This window comes from Macaca nemestrina, chromosome 5, assembly GCF_043159975.1.
Source record: "Macaca nemestrina isolate mMacNem1 chromosome 5, mMacNem.hap1, whole genome shotgun sequence".
Taxonomy (NCBI): Eukaryota; Metazoa; Chordata; class Mammalia; order Primates; family Cercopithecidae; genus Macaca; species Macaca nemestrina.
Genome location: NC_092129.1, coordinates 170,900,247 through 170,919,898, shown reverse-complemented (window position 1 = coordinate 170,919,898; position 19,652 = coordinate 170,900,247). Strand labels below are relative to the sequence as shown.

General features: G+C 42.3%; 1 protein-coding gene, 1 long non-coding RNA gene and 1 other non-coding gene across 26 annotated transcripts in view; 2 read left to right on the top strand and 1 right to left on the bottom strand.

The window, feature by feature from the left end:
* LOC105482440 (phosphatase and actin regulator 1) overlaps nucleotides 1-19,652 on the top strand; it is a 578,235-nt gene that overhangs the window by 500,516 nt on the left and 58,067 nt on the right. For all 23 annotated transcript variants that reach the window (XM_024792994.2, XM_011742549.3, XM_011742548.3 and 20 more), the window contains one exon: nucleotides 17,768-18,015. In XM_024792994.2, the coding sequence (XP_024648762.1) occupies nucleotides 17,768-18,015 (248 nt within the window). The remainder of the gene's footprint in view (nucleotides 1-17,767; nucleotides 18,016-19,652) is intronic.
* On the bottom strand, nucleotides 1,730-19,636 carry LOC139363087 (uncharacterized). Of its 2 annotated transcripts, XR_011622998.1 has the most exons (6): nucleotides 19,447-19,636; nucleotides 17,195-17,355; nucleotides 16,132-16,261; nucleotides 5,619-5,740; nucleotides 3,884-4,036; nucleotides 1,730-1,900 (listed from the first exon to the last, which is right to left on the bottom strand). It is a non-coding gene; the product is annotated as an uncharacterized lncRNA (long non-coding RNA). The 2 variants fall into 2 exon arrangements; XR_011622997.1 differs by lacking the exon at nucleotides 17,195-17,355.
* On the top strand, nucleotides 3,880-4,039 carry LOC112426829 (U1 spliceosomal RNA). The gene has a single exon (XR_003018231.2). It is a non-coding gene; the product is annotated as a U1 spliceosomal RNA (small nuclear RNA).

Below are 19,652 nucleotides of genomic sequence, written 5' to 3'. Positions count from 1 at the left end.
AACTGCCAGAGTTTGAATCTTAGACACACCACGTATTAGCTGTGTGACCCAAAGCGTGTAGCTCAACCTCTTTTTGATTTTCATTCCTTGTCTGTAAAATAAAGATAATCATAATGCCAGCAGCCTCATTAGGGTCATTTGTGAGGATCAGATTATTTAATGAATCCAATCATTGAGGTTATTGCATGTCACACAGTAAGCAGCTAACAAATGGTGTTGAACATTAGCCGGCATGGAAAATTTGTCTTCAGTGATGCTAGAATGGTTTTGATCCAAACTTGTTGGAGATTTTTGTTTGTTTGGGTAAGTTTCCTCAAATTAGATTATCTTCATTCCCCTCACACTTTTTGTGGTGAGCCACATCTTTTTGAAGGTGATGTTTTATCATTTCAAATTTTTTTTTTTGGCGTTTAGATTTCCCCTCAACTTTCCATTCTAATAAATAACACTGCATTTTTTCCCATTTTTGTACTTAAATCTTTGCTAGGCTTTACTCTTGTTTTTAAGAAACAAGCTTTTCTTAAAGTCATTAAAGAGTTGAATTCATGGTTATTTAGTGACCCCGTTGTGGAAAGACCTTTTATTTGTTTATTTTTATTTTTATTTCAATAGTTTTTGGGGAACAGGTAGTGTTTGGTTACATGGATAAGTTCTTTAGTGGTGATTTCTGAGGTTTGGGTGCACCCGTCATCTGAGAAGTGTACACTGTACCCAATGTGTAGTCTTTTATCCCTCACCTGCCTCGCACCCTTCCCCCTGAGTCCCCAGCGTCCATTGTATCATTTTTATGCCTTTGTTATCATTTCAAAGATGATGCAGTGTTTTTATTTTTAAATATCTGCAGTAAGCTCCATGATCTAGTTGGCATTGATCCTAGAAGTCAGATGTAAAGTCCTAATCAGGACTTCTTTTCTTTCTGATCTTAATTCGGCTGCTCTGTTCTGTGTGTTCTAGTCTCCTATTAGTAAAATGAAGGTGGAATGTGGACCCATGTTGACCCTGAAAGAATTTTAGGAAGATTCTTAATGGACTGCACTTTAAAGAAGTCTTTCCCTTCTCAATTAGAGGCAACTTCATACTCTCAGTCGCTCATGCCAAAAACCTGGAGTCACCCTTGACCCTTTCCTTTCTCTGGTCCCCCACATCTAACCATCTGCAAATCCTATCTGGTCCACACTGTACACACACAGGGATAAGATCAACACTTCCACGTGCTCCTGCTTCCCCGGCCTGAACCTCAGTTGGCCTTGCCTGGCTTGCTGCAGTTTCCCCCACCTGTTCTTCTGTGTCCACATCTGCTCTGCAGCCTGTCCCCACCACAGCAGCCCAGGAGACAGGGTTTGAGAAAGTCAGATAGTGACTGTCTTTGTCAGCTAGGACTGCCATTACAAAAAAACCACACACGGCCGGGCATGGTGGCTCACGCCTGTAATCCCAGCACTTTGGGAGGCCAAGGCGGGCGGATCATGACGTCAGGAGATCGAGACCATCCTGGCTAACACGGTGAAACTCCGTCTCTACTAAAAATATAAAAAATGAGCCAGGCATAGTGGCAGGCACCTGTAGTCCCAGCTACTTGGGAGGCTGAGGCAGGAGAATGGCATGAACCCGGGAGGCGGAGCTTGCAGTGAGCCCAGGCCACGCCACTGCACTCCAGCCTGGGTGACAGAGCAAGACTCCATCTCAAAAAAAAAAAAAAAAAAACACACACACACACACACAGAATGGGTGACTTAGATGACAGAAATTTATTGTCTTTCAGTTCTGGAGGCTCGAAGTCTGAGATCAAGGTGTCAGTAGGGTTTTTTTCTTCGGGGCCTCTCTCCTTGGCTTGTAGAGGTGATGTCTCCTCTCTGTGTCCTCACGTGGTCTTCCCTCTGTGTGTGGCTGTTCCTCATCTCTGCTTATAAGGACACCAGTGATGGTGGATTAGGGCCCACACCAGTGACATCATTGTAACTCCCTCACCTCCTTAAAGACCCTACTTCCAAATACAGTCACATTCTGAGGCACTGGGACTTAGGACTTCAACGTACGAATTTATCTGAGGACACAGCTCAGCTCTTAACAATGGCTGTGCCCAAAATACTCCTGTTACCATCCAGCTCGCTAAGAGTAAAAAGCGAAATCCTCCCCGTGACCCAGAAGCCCACTCCCACTCCCAGTTCTTTTGCAAAGAAAAATCTACTTACTCTTCAAGACATTAGTAAAATTCCAGGTCCTCTGTGACCCCTTCTCAGACTCTGGTACAGAGCTCTGCCCTCCTGCACACACCCCTGTTGCACCCTTGCATTGGGTTATGTGTTTCTCTCTATATTCTCTGTTTAATGTGGACAGGAACCGTCCTTGTCTCCTCACCTGCTATGGTTTGAGCATCTCTCCTCCAAAATTCAGGGGTTGAAACCTGAGTATTAATGGACTGCCCCTGTGGTCTCCCTCGCTTCATCGGCTCCCCTCTGTGTTGCTCCCTCCTCCCTCACACAGCAACCTTCCCGCTATTCTCGCACATTCTTGGACATGCTAGATGCCTTCTGATGGGGCCTTGGCACTGTCTGTTCCCCTGGATGGATTGCCCTTCCCTCAGATATCCTCAGGGCTCCTACACTCACCTGCCCCGGGTCTCTACTCAAATGTCACGTACTCAACGAGGCCCTTCCTGTTCAAAATGGCAACCGTCCTCGCAACCCGGCCTGTTCCCCAGCTCCTTGTATTCTTATCAAAGCATTTTTCACCATCTAATATTTTGTGTCATTTGCCTTTCGTTCAGTTTGTTGCTCTTCTCACCTAATAGAACATACAGTCCACAAGGGCAGGAACTGTTTTGTTCATGGCCGTATCCAGAGTGCCTACAACAGGGCCTGGCTTATAGGTTTGAGTGAGTGAGTGAGTGAGTGAGTGAGTGAGTGAGTGAGTGAGTGAGTGAAAAAATAACTGAATGAATGGAGAGCCTCTCATAGCTACAGTGATATTCTTTCGCTTATTAATCTGCTTCCTAACGATGGATTGAGTTCTCACAAGGCATATGTTATATAAATATTAAGCAGTATTAGTGGTCTTTAACCTTTTATATTTTCTTTATTCTAACAATTTGAACTATTCCCTCTGTTTGGAATGCATTCTCTTCCATCCCATCCTCTACTCCTCACAGCAGCTTCTTTCACAAAGAAAAATTCTTGTTCTTCAAGACATTATTAAAATACCAGGTCCTCTGTGATCCCTTCTCAGATTCCTATACAGAGCTTTGCCCTCCTGCACACACCCCTTTTGCATGCTTGCATCAGGTTATGTGTTTCTCTAGATATTCTCTCTTTAATGTGGACAAGAAGCATCCTTGTCTGCCCATATGGTATGGTTTGAGTATCTCTCTTCCAAAATTCAGGAGTTGAAACTTAATGGCCAATGTGATAGTATTAATGAGTGGGGCCTTTAAGAGATGATTAGGCCATGAGGGCTCCTCCCTCGTGAATGACATTAAGACCCTTGTGAAAGGGACTTCAAACAGCAGCATAAAGCTCTCTTGGCCTTCCACCATGGGAGGATGTTGCATTTCTCCCAGCCGGAGGATGCAACCCTCACCAGACAGCCAAACCTGTCAGCGCCTTGATCTTGGACTTTCCAGCCCCCAGAACTGTGAGGAAACACATTTCTGTTCTTTTTAAATTACTCAGTCTCGGGTATTTTATTATAGCAGCACAAATGGGCCACAATGGCTCTCGACCCTTAATCTGCCATAGTACCTCTCATGTAGGAAGTATTGTGAAACTATTTGTGGAGTGGGTTTCATTCAAAGTTACTCTAATCTTTGAAATAGAAAAATATCTTACTATTACGATCAATGTTTTGTTATAAACTGTCTCAATTATAGAAACAGGCTTTTGCATACTTATCTGGCAGTGGAGATACATGATCACAAAGGTCGTTTTCCCAGGCAGGCTTATTCATTGCACTCCGTATGTGCTGACCCCTGTGACTTTCCCAAATGTGGGAAACTTGACTGCATAATTTGTGGTAGGGGGGACTGTGTTCGTGCTTTCCCCTGAAAAAAAACAAAGGAAGAAAAGAAACAGGCTTTTGTGTGGATCCACTCCTGCTTCCCCAGTTGGGCCATTCCTGTTGTGTTGTGTTTGATGTTAGAAGCAACATACAAAGTTCCTCCCTTCAAGTTAAACCTAGGTCTTTGCTTGTCATGTCTGGTAATATCAAACTAGAGCTCCAGATACTATAATTTTGATTATGAACCTAAGTCATCATTGAAGTACATTTTCCCTTCTTATTAATTCTCTTGGAGCAAATCCTTAATGAATGATAAAATGGGAGAGAGGTTATCATCCTCAGCTAAGGTAGGGATGCTAAGATTGCTAAGGTGTAGGGAATCGTATTTGATAGTCCAGCTCTATCCGGTGTCCTCAAACTAAACCTGAAAGTTAACTTCCAGCATTTTATGCTGAGACCTCAAAAATAGGAGCAATCATGTAAGGAGGAGAAAGGCAATGCTGGTACATCCTAGACGGATTAGAGGAAGGAGTGTGTTGGTAGACCAGGTGAGTTCACATGGGAAGAATAATTGAAATCTCTGAGTTTGATCTAAAAAGGCAAAATATGAATGAGTTTTTGCTACTAGTATCATTCATGCATGCTATCAACTGATGCAAAATATCAGTAGATATTTTTAATGATGCCTTATTTACACCCAGTGAGTTTTAGTTTAGAAAAATTTTAAGTATCATACATTTAGTTCTGATGGAAATTGCCACCTATGGGCCTTATAAATGAAAAAGTAAATATGTTTCTAATAAATTCATTCTTTATCTACCTCTTCCTGTCCAAAGTCCCTGAGCAGCTAGATGAAGAAAGCTCTGATATTTGCTAGGAAAAAAATTCAGGCAATTACTGACTTGTAAATCTTGAATGAAAACAGGCCCTGCGAAAAGAAAGGATGGTACCTGTGTTTGCTTAGCAAACAGAAGATCCACCAATTCTTTGCTCAGTGCATTTTCTAGACCAGGCTCCGTGCTTGGCACTGGGGATGTAACAGTGAATAAAATACAGAAGATACCCTCAGTGCAGCTTAGAACCTGCTGGGAGTATAGACTGGGCAGATCAGTACCCGTGAGAGTACAGGGAAGGAGAAGAATGGACAACAGGAATGTCAACTGGTCTATGAAATTCGGAGTTGTCTTCTCTGAAGAACTGCATTTAAACTAAAAGCTAAAAGAAAGGAATAACCAGATGGAGAGGAGAAAGGGAATGAGAGAACATATAGGCAGATTAGAGGAAGGGGTGATATACTATCTCCAGATAGTGAATGAGGTTTTTAATAAGAAAAGGAAGTTGGCATTTATTCTCCAGGTTTTTAGAAGACATAGCATAGAGAATGAGATTGATGACATAACATTGTAATCAGATATAAGGAAGAACCAACAGAGAGGACACTGAAGATTTTTAATAAAAATCAGGCCAACAGGAGTCCCAAATGGTTTACTCATGTATTTATGTAGAGAAAAAACATACAGGTGGGATCAGCTGCTAAGGACATATTCAACTCTGTAACTGCAGATTAGATATATTGAAGTAGGTTAACTCTCATGTGAAATTTTGGAGAAATAGAATGGCTTTACCTCTGCTGGCATATTTGATGTACATCTGTGTTAGCATGGATAAGCCAGTCCAATCTGGATGGTCAACTAGATGCAGGAAAGTTCCAGAATCGTCTTGAACTCTTAGCAACACCCATTGATCACTGCATGCCAAGCATTGTAATAGGCACAGAATGACAAAGCAATCTTTCCTTTAACATAATGACATTGATAAGTTCATACAAATAGTTTATTATTTCTTATAATTTCCCCTTTTTGCATTTACATATTAGCTGGAGATTGTCAAGAATATTGAAAAAGGAATAGTTTTTACATTAGACAGAAGAAATTGAAATCAGTAGACCCCGAAATCCCTCCAAGCTCTAGAATTCTATTATCCCATGATTATTTTTAGGCCTTTCAAAGAGTGTAATACAATTTATAATCCTTGGATAAATACATTTCATGGTGACAATTACTTTTCTTCATGTTGCCTCAAAGGTCACAGGAAATTCTAAAGAATAATTCTGGCTGCTAAACTAGATGATCCCTAGGGTTTCTTTTAGCCTTAACAGTCTAACATAATTATTGTATTGGCTTGTGTCTGTAATGTTTCACCTGCTAATTAGGGTGTTCCCTGATAATACACAGATGTGAATCAGTGCCTCAGCAAGAATGAAACTCTGAATACCTAGGTGTTATTTGCTTGTGAAGTGGTGTTGCTGTGAAGTTCCGTGTTTCTTCATGACATAACAAATGGCCTACATTGTTAAATGAAATATGTTTCCAGGGAAAGATTCTCTTCTTATGGTGATGATCATCTCTTCAACATCTCACACAATTCCAGTTAGACATTTGTCCTTGCCCCTTGGAAGCCAGGACTGTCAATCTCTTACTTTAGGTCAGTTATTTGCTTTTAAAGCCTATATTTATCATCTTTAATTGGCTACACGTACATGTTGTTTTTCAGATTTAACTGCTATTCCAAGGTACAGATGTGGTTTTAGTGCAAAGTAATGTCATTATGAGCAAGACCTGTCCTTCCCTATAAGGTTGGCAAGGAAACTGTCTAACCAATTTCCTAAGTTAATTGTTTAAGGAAAGTTAAAATGAGACCGTACAAACCATTAACACCTTTTTAAGGCTAAGAAGATGAAAAAAAAAGGAAGTGTGTTTTCAAAAGAAAGTGAATCTGCTTTTGATTTTTTTTTTTGTTTGTTTCCTTCAATAGAAATCCTGCCCTTTTCCAGTGCACAAATATTGATTATTTGATCTTAGAAACCGTTGTCCAGAAAGTTTTGTGAATCAAAACTATTAAAATACTAAAGGAAATATTTTAATAAATTAGCGGGTAATATCTAAAATGACTAATTTATGATAAATTGTTGGTGTTGACATGCACTCCTAGTTAAAACAGCAGCTCTCAGCGTTGATGTCCAGGAAGCACACTGCACCAGCATTGCCTTCTAATTTCGCAATTGCCTGTGAGGTGGGCACCTAGGTTTCTCCATTTAACTGATGAGGAGCCAAAGACCAAGAGACTAGGTTAGCGAATGATCCAACTGGGACTCGCGCAGTCCTGCTGACTCTGTGTCCTGCCTTTTTAGTACCCATGCTCAACCAAGCATGCTAGAACACCCACCAGCGTCTAGGGACAAAGTCAAATAGAAAAGCCACCGCCGGTTTCTCCATCAGAAATAGAGAATGCTGGGAGGCATGGGCTGTTGGTCAGACTCTGTGTGTCTTATGGTTTTGTTCATCACATCCCAATCCCAGACAGTATTTCAGAAATGTGGGTCATTCATTGGTCCCTGAAAGGACAGAGGCTGTGAACAAATTAATTTAAATCCATTACCACTGTTGGAAAAAAAAAACTCAAAATACGTTTTCTATTCAGGAAGGCTCAGTGCCCTCGTCTATATATAGAACAGCATAGTTTCTTGCTGACTAAAGTTCAACAAAAAACAAAAGCTTTAATGTTACATGTCTTATCTTAGAAGGCCAATCCTAGGCCATGATAAACCACACAATGTATGCCTGCTTTCCTAAAAAGAAGCTGATTAACTATTTTCTTGGGCTACAGTGGTTATTTCTGCTATTTTTCAGCCTCAGGCACTGCAATTTGCAGCATAATTTCTCACACATTTTTGGTCTCCAGGAGGAAAGTGGCTGATTGTTCTCTCTCTCCTCTGAAAACTCACTTCCTAACTCGTGCAGACTAAATTACAAAAGCTGTTCCTGTTGAAGTTTAATTTGGTTTTCAGTGTCATATTTGTAGATTATAAATTTTCTCTGTCCTTTGAGGAGATTAATGTCTTTTTTTTAACAATGGATGCATTTAAAATCAGATACCAGAAAGCAATATTCCCTTTATTACATGTTTTTCTTTAGAAATGATAGTGAAATGGATCCCACCTACTTTAGAGAAAGATTAAGGATTTAAAAGAGACAATGATTTTCAATTTTATGACCTGCACTTGATTCCCTACAACAGTTTCAAAGGTGTTTGCCAGCCAGTAATTCTCCTCCCATGGATGGGTCACAGTGATTTCCTACTCATCAGCCTGTACCATGGAATGGAGATAAAGTGATTATTACAAAGCTCCCTTGAAAAGGGAGTGACTCTTATAATGACCTGGACTCACGGTAGATGTCTTGGCATTCATTCCTGTATGAATGACTGAAAGTAAGGTCTGTGCTTTACCCTTATCCAGTAATGAACATGAAAGGTAAGTCAGTCTCTTCATTTTTGAAGTCTAGAGAACCCTTAAAAACATTCAGCCATTGAAATGGTAGGAAAAGTCCAGGCACGGTGGCTCACTCCTGTAATCCTAACAACTTCGGGAGCCCAGGAGTTTGAGACCAGTCTGGGCAACATAGCAAGACCCCATCTCTACAAAAAAAAATCAAAAAATTAGCCAGGTGCGGTGACATGCACCTGTTAGTCCCAGCTACTCAGGAGACTGAGGCAGGAGGATTGCTTGAGCCCAAAGGTCCAAGGCTGCAATGAGCTATTAAAAAAGAAAAGAAAAGAAAAGAAGTGGTAGAAAAAGGGAAGGGAGACAGAAATGGTTATCTGCCTGGGCTCTCAACCTGTGCATCTCCTACTTAGTTTAACAGAGTCAAAGAGAAGAGTTGAGTGTTCTAAGAAGAAGTCTTGGTAAAGGTCATTCTTGGTGTGAACAAGACCAGGTGAAGAGAGTACAGCTTTTCACCTCCCTAAGGTGTCCTGTAGATGTGATGAGAGGAAGGCAGTTTTAAATGTGTGCCTTTTATCGATTCGGGACTGCCATTTTCCTCTCAAGCTTTCCAAATACATCTCTTTTCAGTGTTGTGCAAATAGCAAGCCTTCTGTTTTAGGGATACTTCTGTTCATTCTTTTCTGTTCATTTAAGCTGTTCCATCCTCTAGGGGAAAATAAGGACGAAACAACGTCCTCATCCTTGTGAGCTTACTCATTAGTGGGAGCAACAGGTAATAAGCCTATGAATATGTAATATGATGTCAGGCGGGGACAGGGCACTGAAGAACCATCATGCAGGGTCCTGGGAGGAGTGTGGTGGTGATGCCTCTCTATCCTCCAGGAGATGTGTCATTAAAGTGGCCACAATAGACACGAAACCCACCGCATGCCCCTTTTCATCACCAGCGCTCCATTGTGCAAGGCTGGATTATCCAGCCTGGTAATTATTCTGTCCTCCCTCTTGTCGCCTATTCTTTCTGCACACCTACTCACCCTCAGCCGTGTGCTACTTACACAAAACTTGTATCCCCAAGTCTAGAATTCAAACCCCCTCCCTACGTGTTCCACAATAGCCCTCATCATGGGACTCTTCACAGCAAAATTCATAGCGAGAGAGTAGCTGGATTGTGTGAACATCTGTTACCCTTGCTTTTTGTTATAAAAATATTATATTCCATGGTTTTTAAAATTTGCAGTATAAATTGCATTTCATAGTCAGCATATACATCTATGGAAAAAATGATGGGCTTTGCTGATTCTCCAGGAGAAGGCAACGTGGTTCATGGAAAGAACACAGGGCCTGGGTGGGAAGACCTGAGTTCACATCCTGCTGTGATCACCACCGAGAGATCACTTGTGTTCTCAGAGACTTCATGTGCCCATTCATGCAAATCAAGATAATAACAATACCCTTCTTAACTCTGCAAGTTTTTGTGGCGATTAAATGAGATGATGAACATTTACAACACACTTTCATGGGACACTAAAGGACCATCTGTGGTTGCCGTGTGGTTGGTTTGAAAGATGCCCCTGCTCCTTCATCCTGAGCTGTGGAACCCGCTGGTATCTGTAAGACATTGTGTGGGAATATTCTGAAATGGTGCATCTGTCCAACATCCTGTGAACATCATGGAATGCTCTTTAGTTTCTGCATGTTCATCCCTCTTATGTTTGTCAAGAAAATGACGTTATTGAGTGCTACCTAGATGACAGGGAGCAGAAATTCATCTGTTTTTCCCCTGGAAAATAATTTAAGGCCTTTGGTCTTTGTTTAAATTCATTATAGGATGTTAGTATAAGAAGAAACCATATAGATCATATCAAGCTCAATGACGTCACCTTACAAAGCAGCCTAACTTTGGACAGTCTGAATTGAAGTGGGCTGAGGGCCTGTGAGTATAGAATTGGAAACTGGAATACCATAAGCTCTCTCTGTTACCTCTTCTGTGGACACACAGTCCTGGAATGAAGGCCACACCATACCAACGTGCTCTTGCTTGCATAGATCTCTGTGCCTTTGCTCCTCGAGTTGTCTTCTTAGGCAAAAGAACTCTAGAGCACTATTCCCAAAATCCTAATGCTCCTTTCACAAAGAGAATTTCCCTACAACAGCAAGACTCTATCTAAGGGTCAGGGATCCTAATTTTAGCAAATTAAGTAATTGGAAATGTCATGTGAGGTACTCTGATTGCGTGTGACTTCAATTCAAATATTTGATCAACTTATCCATCAGTTCCAAACACACGTGCCATGATGAGGTTGAGGCAGGAAGATCATCAGCCTCTGTCTTGGAGAGGCTCGCAGTTAATGGGGATGGGGGTAAATGCTTAGCCTGTAATTATAACCTAATGTGGCAGATGCTGTAACAAAGCTGGGAACAGAGGCTATGGATGTGCAGAGAAGGGACTGATTTCCATTTTTAAAAATCAGAAAAGGATGCTCAAATGAAATGAGATTTGAGCCATCCCTGAAGGATAGGCAGGATACTCTTTCTAGGCCAAAACCTGAAGGGTGAGTTCTGGGGTGGAGCAACTGCAGGAGCAGAGGGAGGAAGCAAGAAAGTCCACAGTGTACTTGGGCAGTGGCACGTGGTCTGATGTGGCTGGAACACTGGGGAGACAGTAAAGAATTATAACAAATAAGATTGAAAGGAGTTGGGGGGTCAGATCGTGAAGCACCTCTTAGTCCATGCTATAGAGGGTGGCGTTGACCCAGTTTACAGTGAGGCCTTTCCTGACTCTTTTGATTAGGAGAATTACGTGATCAGACCGGTTTGACAGCAGAATAGAGGGTGGACTGGGTGGATGCGGAGGGGGAGGTTCTGGAAGGAGAGTAAGGTTTGGAGCCACTGGGGGACCACTGCCTCTACATAGGCAGTAGTATAGTGACATCAGTAGATCAGGTCCTATAGTCTGACAGCCTGAATTCAATGTCTGCATCCCTCTGGTTGTGTGACCTTGGCCACGTGCCTTTGTGTTTTCCCGTCTAAAATGGGAAGATCACAATAGTACCTATCTTTTAGGATCCTTGTGAAGCTCAAGTAAATCAACACATGGGACAGTGTGAGCATTTAGAAATGTTAACTTCTGGTATCATCTGCAATAATCCAGTTAGAATGAACAAAGGTGGCCGGGCCCAGTGGCTCATGCCTGTAATCCCAGCACTTTGGGAGGCCAAGGCAGGTGGATCACGAGGTCGGGAATTCAAGACCAGCCTGGCCAAGATGGTGAAACCCTGCCTCTACTAAAAATACAATAATTAGCTGGGCTTGATGGTGGGCACCTGTAATCCCAGCTACTTGGGAGGCTGAGGCAGAGAACTGCTTGAACTCAGGAGGCAGAGGTTGCAGTGAGCCAAGATCGCGCCACTGCACTCCAGCCTGGGTGAGAGTGAGACTCTGTCTCAAAAAAAAAAAAAAAAAAAGAATGAACAAAGGCTCCATCTCGGAGGTTAGGATGAGATTCTTCACGTTTACCTGTGGTTTTAGAAGCTAGTTAGCCCTTAGGAAGAGGGAGGGTGAAAACAACCCATATGCAATGAAGTCCATTTGAATCTGAAGCCAACTAAATGCTTAATGCCAAAGAATTTTGATGTGAATGGTCTAGAATAGATCTTATTACACGAGTCAGCAATTCCTCAGGGAGGTTGATAGGTACTCTGGAAGATGTGACTCTCAGGCCACTGAGTGTCATTCAGTAAATCACTGATCTGGGCAACAGAATGAGAAAACCTGTTTCACTCAAGCATCAGCTTGGAGCTCTTGCATTCATGAGGTAACAGCTCAGGAACTGAAAGCAGGCGTGCAAGTAGCTGAGTAAGTAGAACCCCAAGAGCATCAGCGTCTTGGTACAGCCCCCAGAGTGCCAGCCTCAGACCTGACAAGTCAGGAACTCACGTGAGAGGATCTGGACAGTTCTTCATCATTCAGCGAATGCTGCAGATTCCTGATAATACCTAAGTGGCTTTTGAGGAGACTCACATGGTATAGTGCTGAGAATGCAGCAAGCAGCAAAGCCACTGTGGATGCTCTAGGCCAGTGCCTCCTAATCTGAGATGATTTTCGTCCCCCAGAGGACATTTGGCAATGTCTGAAGATTGTTTTGGCTGTCACAGTTGGAGGAAGTGCTGCTGGTATCCGGTGGGTGGAGGCCAGGGGTACTGCGAAGTATACTACAATGCACAGGACAACTCTCAAAGCAATGAATTTTCTGGCCCAAAATGTCAGTCATGCCTGTGTTGAAAAAGCCTGCGCTAGACCAACATTTAACCAAAATGGGATACCTGCATCATTGGTGGTACAGAAAATGAGTTTAGGACAACCTTTTATTAGTTTTAATATTTTATTGAATATTATATGCACTTATGCATATATCAATATTGAAAATATATGTATTACAAATATAAAAATATATCTTAACATGTTATAAACCTATATGATTTACATATAAAACCTGTTATTACAAAGATAGCATTTGCTTAGGATGAGGTTACAATAGTGTTTAAGTTTTTTTTAAAGTACCACACTGACTTAAAAAATTACAAAGTAAATAGTAGTGTAAATGGACTTCAAAGATGCCATACACAAAAAATTAAGGAGGTAGGAGTATAATCAAAGTTTAGAAAACATTGGTTCGGATCAGGGCTCAGAAAACATTTTCTGTAAAGAACCAGATAGATAGTAAATATTTTCAGCTCTGTTGCAACTACTCCACTCTGCTATTTTGGTGCAAAAGCAGCCAAGGTGATCGGTGAATGGATTGGTCTCCTGAATGCCCTGAGTATTAAACTCAGTGCCCCAGGAGTGGCCTGGTCATGGCAGGGTAGAACACTAGTTAGTAGGACTTAAAATAGTTATAAAGTAATAATGCCCATTTTTCACACACGTTGACAAGGCATGATATTTCCTCCATCTTGCATGGGTACATTTAGTGGGGTTTGTGTTTTATCAAAAAACACATCTCATAAGTATCACAGTTCAACTTTTGCATGCAGAATTTGTAATAGAGTGGGTTCAAATTTCAAGCCCTTTACCAACTGTGTCCTTGTGGGCCTATTCAATTACCCTTTCAGAGCTTCAATTTCCTGCTTTGTAAAATGGGGAGAACAGCACCTGTCCTGTACAGTTGTTGGAAAGGTGAAATGCAACACTGTGGGTGAAAATTACACATTTAGTAAATGTTCTCTCTATTCACTCTCCCTTCTTTCCTTCTCTCCTTCAATTCTTCCACTTATTCATTGAGGATGCCCTTTTTATCATTGCCATTGATAAAGATGCTAACCAAGTCTAGAGCACCACATCCCTGCAGCACACCACTAGATGCCTCTCTGAAAATTAAAAAACAATCCCTTAGTTAATACCTTTTGAACATGTTTTGCCAACTGCTTACAAATGTACCTAAACATCAGTCATTCCAGCCTGTATTTCTTTCCTTCGGCTAAAGTAATAGACAATTACTGAGCATCTATTTTGTGTCAGGCACGATACTAGGCACTAAGCATGGTAATAGGTACCAGATACAAACAGAAGACATGGCTTCTGCCCCAAGGAGCCTACAGCCTTGGGTGGTGAAGAGAAGATAGTAAGCAAACAGATGATCATGATTTTCACACCTGAGGACTCTCCTGTAAACACAGGCAAGGCATTGACTGAGACAAGTATTGAGAAATAGGAATGAATGAGGTGAAGATGGTTTGGGAACACATTCCAGGGCAAGAGCATTGAATGCATAGTTGCAGGTGATCAAGGGGTTAGTTGTTTGGAGACAGAAGTAAAGAAGTGGGAATGAGTTTGTGTTAATAATTTGGGCCAAATTATATAGGGTGTGGCAGGCACATGACACTATGTTTAAGCTACTATTTGCAGGCTAATGGTTTTCACCTTCCTTTTGGAATTAGAGCCTGTATTTAGAGCAGATCTAGGGGATAACTATATTATATAAAACTCGTGCTACAGAGACTGATGTTCTGCTGGGTGTCCATCACCAGCGGGACAGAGGCCACGTGTCATAAGATGCTGCATTTGAGTTGATTTGGTTCTTTGCCTCAAATAGTACAGTTCATGATGCGTTAACTGAATTTTCATTTGCATCACTCCCAGAGCAGTAGTTTTGTAGACTTGAGAGGCTTTCAAAGTTCTCTTGGGTGAGGCTCTTAGATCCGAGTTTTAGAAAGTCGCTCCAACAGCTCTGGAGACTGGACTGAAACTGAGTATGCTGTGAAACCACTTGAAAGGCCATGTCTGTCAATAACCAGTGAGGGTCTCATTTGAGGCCGTGTCAACAGGCGACTTCACATGCACCAGCCCTACAAAAAAGGCATGATTTACCCCGTTTTGCAGTTGAGGAAGCCAAGATTCAGAGGTTAAACAATGTGACCAGTGTCAAGAAGACAGTAAGTGGCAAAACATGGACCCAGATCTGTCTTGACTCCCCAAACGGAGGCCACATGTTAACCTTCCCAGCCTCCTTCTCAGCTAACTCCTGTACTATCCTTTCTTTTCTTGCTCTCCTGTGGTTCTCCATAGTTACAAAAGGGGTGGGTTTATCGGGGCATTTGTGTTCTTCTCAGGACTCTTCCTGATGTGTAGTTGGCATTCAGTGGATATTTATTAATAGAATGTTTTACAATTCTTTTGGTGGATTCACCTAGTTCCTGGAAAACTACCTCCTTCATTCTTAAGGAAAATTAGGCATTCAAGAGCATGCTAGGGTTCACACATCAAGAAGATGACCTGACTGGTCCCAGAGGTCTTTAGCTGTTTCTCTAGTGCCCCAACAGGCAGTCATTGGCCACTTGACCAATCCCTATTTGACAAACCCAGTAGCATGGTACCTGGTACCTTTCAAAGTAGCCAGCTGCCCTCCATTTAATCCCATCCTATTGAAGAAGGTCTCACGCTGCCCATGTATCTTTGAAAGAGAAGAAACCACAGCCTCTTGTTGATCACACACTACCTATGAGGTGGAGTTTCTTATCTTCCTTTGCGTTTTTCTCTCTTCTTTATCTTCTTGAATCAACTTGGAGCCTTCTACCTTAAGGAAACTCATGCTTTCTGGTTTCCAACTTTTTTCCTTAAAAGATTCTTCCCACCAAACAAGAATATCTATTGACTGCTTTCATCCCCAGCTCCCGGCTTCTGTTATCCCTAGCTCTGTGCCTTTATAGGAACCATTGCTAATTAAACCATTGCTAATTAGAAAGTGGAGAGAGGAAAGACAGGATTTGGGCAAAATATGAGCCGTGGAATTACATTTTTTTGCCTCTTCCATCCTTACTTCCTATAATACCCAATGTGGAAATCCAAGCACAGTTGGAATGGAGTGGCTGTCACTGATAAAAGGGCTGCTTTTGCAGGGTGAGCACCAAGTCCCTAGCCCCACTCCCATCACCCTTTGCCACTCTGGGGACTTCACCCTCCTGCTCCCATTGTCATTTGTATTAAATTAGGTGGGAAATGGACCGACGTAAACCACTAATGTGGTAAACCACTAATAAGATGCTGCATTTTTATAAATATATGATTTAATACTATTCAGTAGTTGGCTTTTTTTAAGTTGATTTAGTTCATTGCATTGAACATCATAGCTCATAATGTGTTAACTAGATTTTTCCATTTGTGTCACTGAAGAGTTATGTGAAAACTACAAAGAGAAAAACAGCTCTTTGGAAACAATGGAAGGAAGGAAGTTAATTGAATTTACATTAGGCATAGCAATAATTTAAAGCATAATTGAAAGTTTCAGAGGAGAGGCATGTATTCATATGTCCTAAGTCAGATTTCTTTTGGATAAAATATTCAAATGTAGAACTTACTGATATATAATATAACCTCATGCTCCATTTTCCTTATGCATGTCAAACACTTTTGGATGGTAAAATGCACTGAGTTTCCTGTGTTTAGAAATTCCTTAAATGAAAGATAAAAATTCCACTTCCAGTTAATCTGAAAAAGAATTACAAAATTTAACTGTGGTTTCTGGCTTCATATTCTTATGATACTTGCTAGATTTCATGCAAAGCCCGTCATAAAAAGGGTTCTAAGTTACTACATAATCCTCAGCTAGAGGATTCAGAAAATAATTATTTTCTTTATTTTTGATGACATGCATTTACTAACTTTCGAACAACAAACTTGTATAGATTTTTTTTTTTTCTTTTTGAGATGGAGTCTCGCTCTGTTGCCAGGCTGGAGTGCAGTGACATGATATCAGCTCACTGCAACCTCTGCCTCCCAGGCTCAAGTGATTCTCCTGCCTCAGCCTCCCAAGTAGCTGAGACTACAGGTGTGTGCCACCACGCCCAGCTAATTTTTGTATTTTTAGTAGAGACGGGGTTTCACCATGTTGGCCAGGATGGTCTCGATCTCTTGACCCCATGATCCGCCTGCCTTGGCCTCCCAAAGTGCTGCGATTACAGGCATGAGCCACCACGCCCAGCAGTATAGCTTTTTTAGTTAATAAAGATATTTGATAGCCGGGCGCGGTGGCTCAAGCCTGTAATCCCAGCACTTTGGGAGGCCGAGACGGGCGGATCACGAGGTCAGGAGATCGAGACCATCCTGGCTAACACGGTGAAACCCCGTCTCTATTAAGAAATACAAAAAACTAGCCGGGCGAGGTGGCGGGCGCCTGTAGTCCCAGCTACTCGGGAGGCTGAGGCCAGAGAATGGCGTAAACCCGGGAGGCGGAGCTTGCAGTGAGCTGAGATCCGGCCACTGCACTCCAGCCTGGGTGACAGAGCGAGACTCCGTCTCAAAAAAAAAAAAAAAAAAAAAGATATTTGATCCAAGTTGGTTCAACTTAAGAAGTAGAACCAAAAACATCATCCTCGATGCCTCTTAGAAAATTGACCTGCAAAATATCCAGACGGGCATTACCTGTGGCTCCCTGTGGGAGATAACTTTCTGTAGGTCATCGCTGATGATGTCATGCATGGGTCTCCAGCCTTCTGTCCATCCCCCTCTTCCCTTTCTCAGCATCTCCAGCCACAGCATTTCAGTCTTTCACACACTCAGTCCCTATCAGTCGCCCTGTGTAGCTTTAGAAAACTAGAACCTCAATTATTATCTTTCTCTCCTGAAACTGAAGCTTCACTATCAGATTAATGCTTTACCTTTGCTTTTAATTTTTTTAATTATGGCAAATACAGAAAACATAAAATTTGCCATCTTAACCATTCTAAAGCATACAGTTCAATGACATTAAGTACGTTCACATCATTGTGCAACCATCACACCACTCACGAGGAGCTGCATTTATTATTTTCTATTCCCATCAGGAAATGGTGCCGTCTTAAAATGATTCCCTGTAAGATGAGCAGTGGAACTTTACTTGCCCAGTAGACCCTTTGTCTCTTAGGACTAAACAACTGAGTTTTAAAATAGTTTTGATGCATTTATAGAGCACGTTTGCCAAAATGAATTTCCTCTTTCCTCCTTGTCTTTAAACAGCTCTGAGCAGCGGGTCCCCTGTTCCACTTCTTACCACAGCTCTGGGTTGCACTCGGGTGACGGGGTCACCAAAGCAGGACCTATGGGCCTTCCAGAAATAAGACAAGTGCCAACTGTTGTGATTGAATGTGATGACAATAAAGAAAATGTGCCTCACGAGTCAGACTACGAAGACTCTTCTTGCCTGTACACAAGAGAAGAGGAGGAAGAGGAGGAGGACGAAGACGATGACAGCTCATTATACACCAGTGCGTTCATCTTAACTCTTCACCAGGGGTGGGGAAGCATGCTATTGTGGAAAGAGAGCAGAGAGCGGACCCAGCAGCCCAGCATTCTGGGTTCTAATCCCCACTCTGGTGTTGACTGGTCCTGGGTCGTAGGGCAGCTTATTCTACCTCTTGGGGCCTCAGTTCCTACATCAGTAAGAAGAGAGGGTAAATGCCCTCCTAGCTCTAAAAATTACCACCACCTCCTACCTCTTTAAACGGCTTATTCTTTGTTGCTTCCCTTAGGATGCAACTTCTCCCGCGACCCAAAAAAAAAAAAAAAGAAGTTTAAAACTCTGTCTGTCTAGCAAACACTCAAATACTACCCACTGTATATGCAACAAATTCAGTTTTTAAGCATACCTCAGCAACTTTGAAGGCCTCAATTTAAATTTCTTATTTATGACCTTTAAATGTGCTAAGAGACAAGAGAAGAAATGAAGAAAGCAAAGTTCAAAACCTATCACTCTAGCCATGAACAGTAAATAAATTTTAGTTACGTGAGTACAGGCTGATATTTGGCCAACTTTTTAATAAATGAACTTACGAGAATAGCAACCATGCATTGAACATGTACTGTGTGCCTGACAATGGGCTATGGTTTTAATCTCTCACCTACATCTCACAACCCTGAGGCATGGATGCTATTGCCTCATTTTACAGATAAGGGCAGAAAATGGAGAAGCAAGGCACAGGCCCAGGGCCTCACATCTGCTAAGGGGCAATGCTGGGGTTTGATGCAGGCTCTGTCACATTCTAAAGCCCATGTTCTAAAACCAGCGGAGGAAGAAAGAAGAAAAGCACTACACAATAAAGCCCAAAGGCATCCTCAGACTTGTTGCCTGCTGGCGTTTTCTCTTGCTCTCTACTTACCAGGCTTCAAATAGCTGGCTCCGTGTGAGACCTGGCAAGCTATGAAGGGATCCAAATGATGTCAAGGAAAGAACCACACAGGGCAGCCAAAGACCTCAATGATCCATGAATGGAGGGAGCAACTGCTCAGCCCCTGTTTTGCTGTTCAGTATCCAGAGAACTGAATGTTTTATAACGGGGTTTCTCAACCTCAGCACTCCCGGCATGTGGGACCAGATAACTCTTTGGTGTGGGCCATACTGTGCACTGTGGGGTGTTTACAGGCATCCCTGGCCTCTGTCCACTAGATGCCAGTAGCACCCTCTGCCTGGCACCTTAGTTTTGACAACCAAAAATGCCTTGAGATATTGCCAGGTGTCCCCTGGGGAGCAAAATCACCACTGGTTGAGAACCACTGATTTATACCAGATGTAGGGAAGCCCTGCCTCAGCTGCTCAGAAACCCCGGGGTTAAAAAGAAAAAACCCACCCCAGGATATTGCCTGTTTCAAAGCCCTCACCTCCACTCCCACCCCCAACCAGCCCCACTTCGTCCACCTACCTTTTTTCTCCTTCACATGCCCCCAGCTCCAGTGTAGTTGATCTTTTCTGTCTCTTGAGATTTCCTGGTGTAGCCTTCACCCCTGAACTTTTGCAGACACAGATCCCCGCCCACCTGCTGCCTGTTGGACTCTCATCTCTGCTTCAGGTGTCAGCCCCTCCTCCTCGTGAAACTTCCCCTAATTGCTAAAGGCTGCTGTCCTGTCT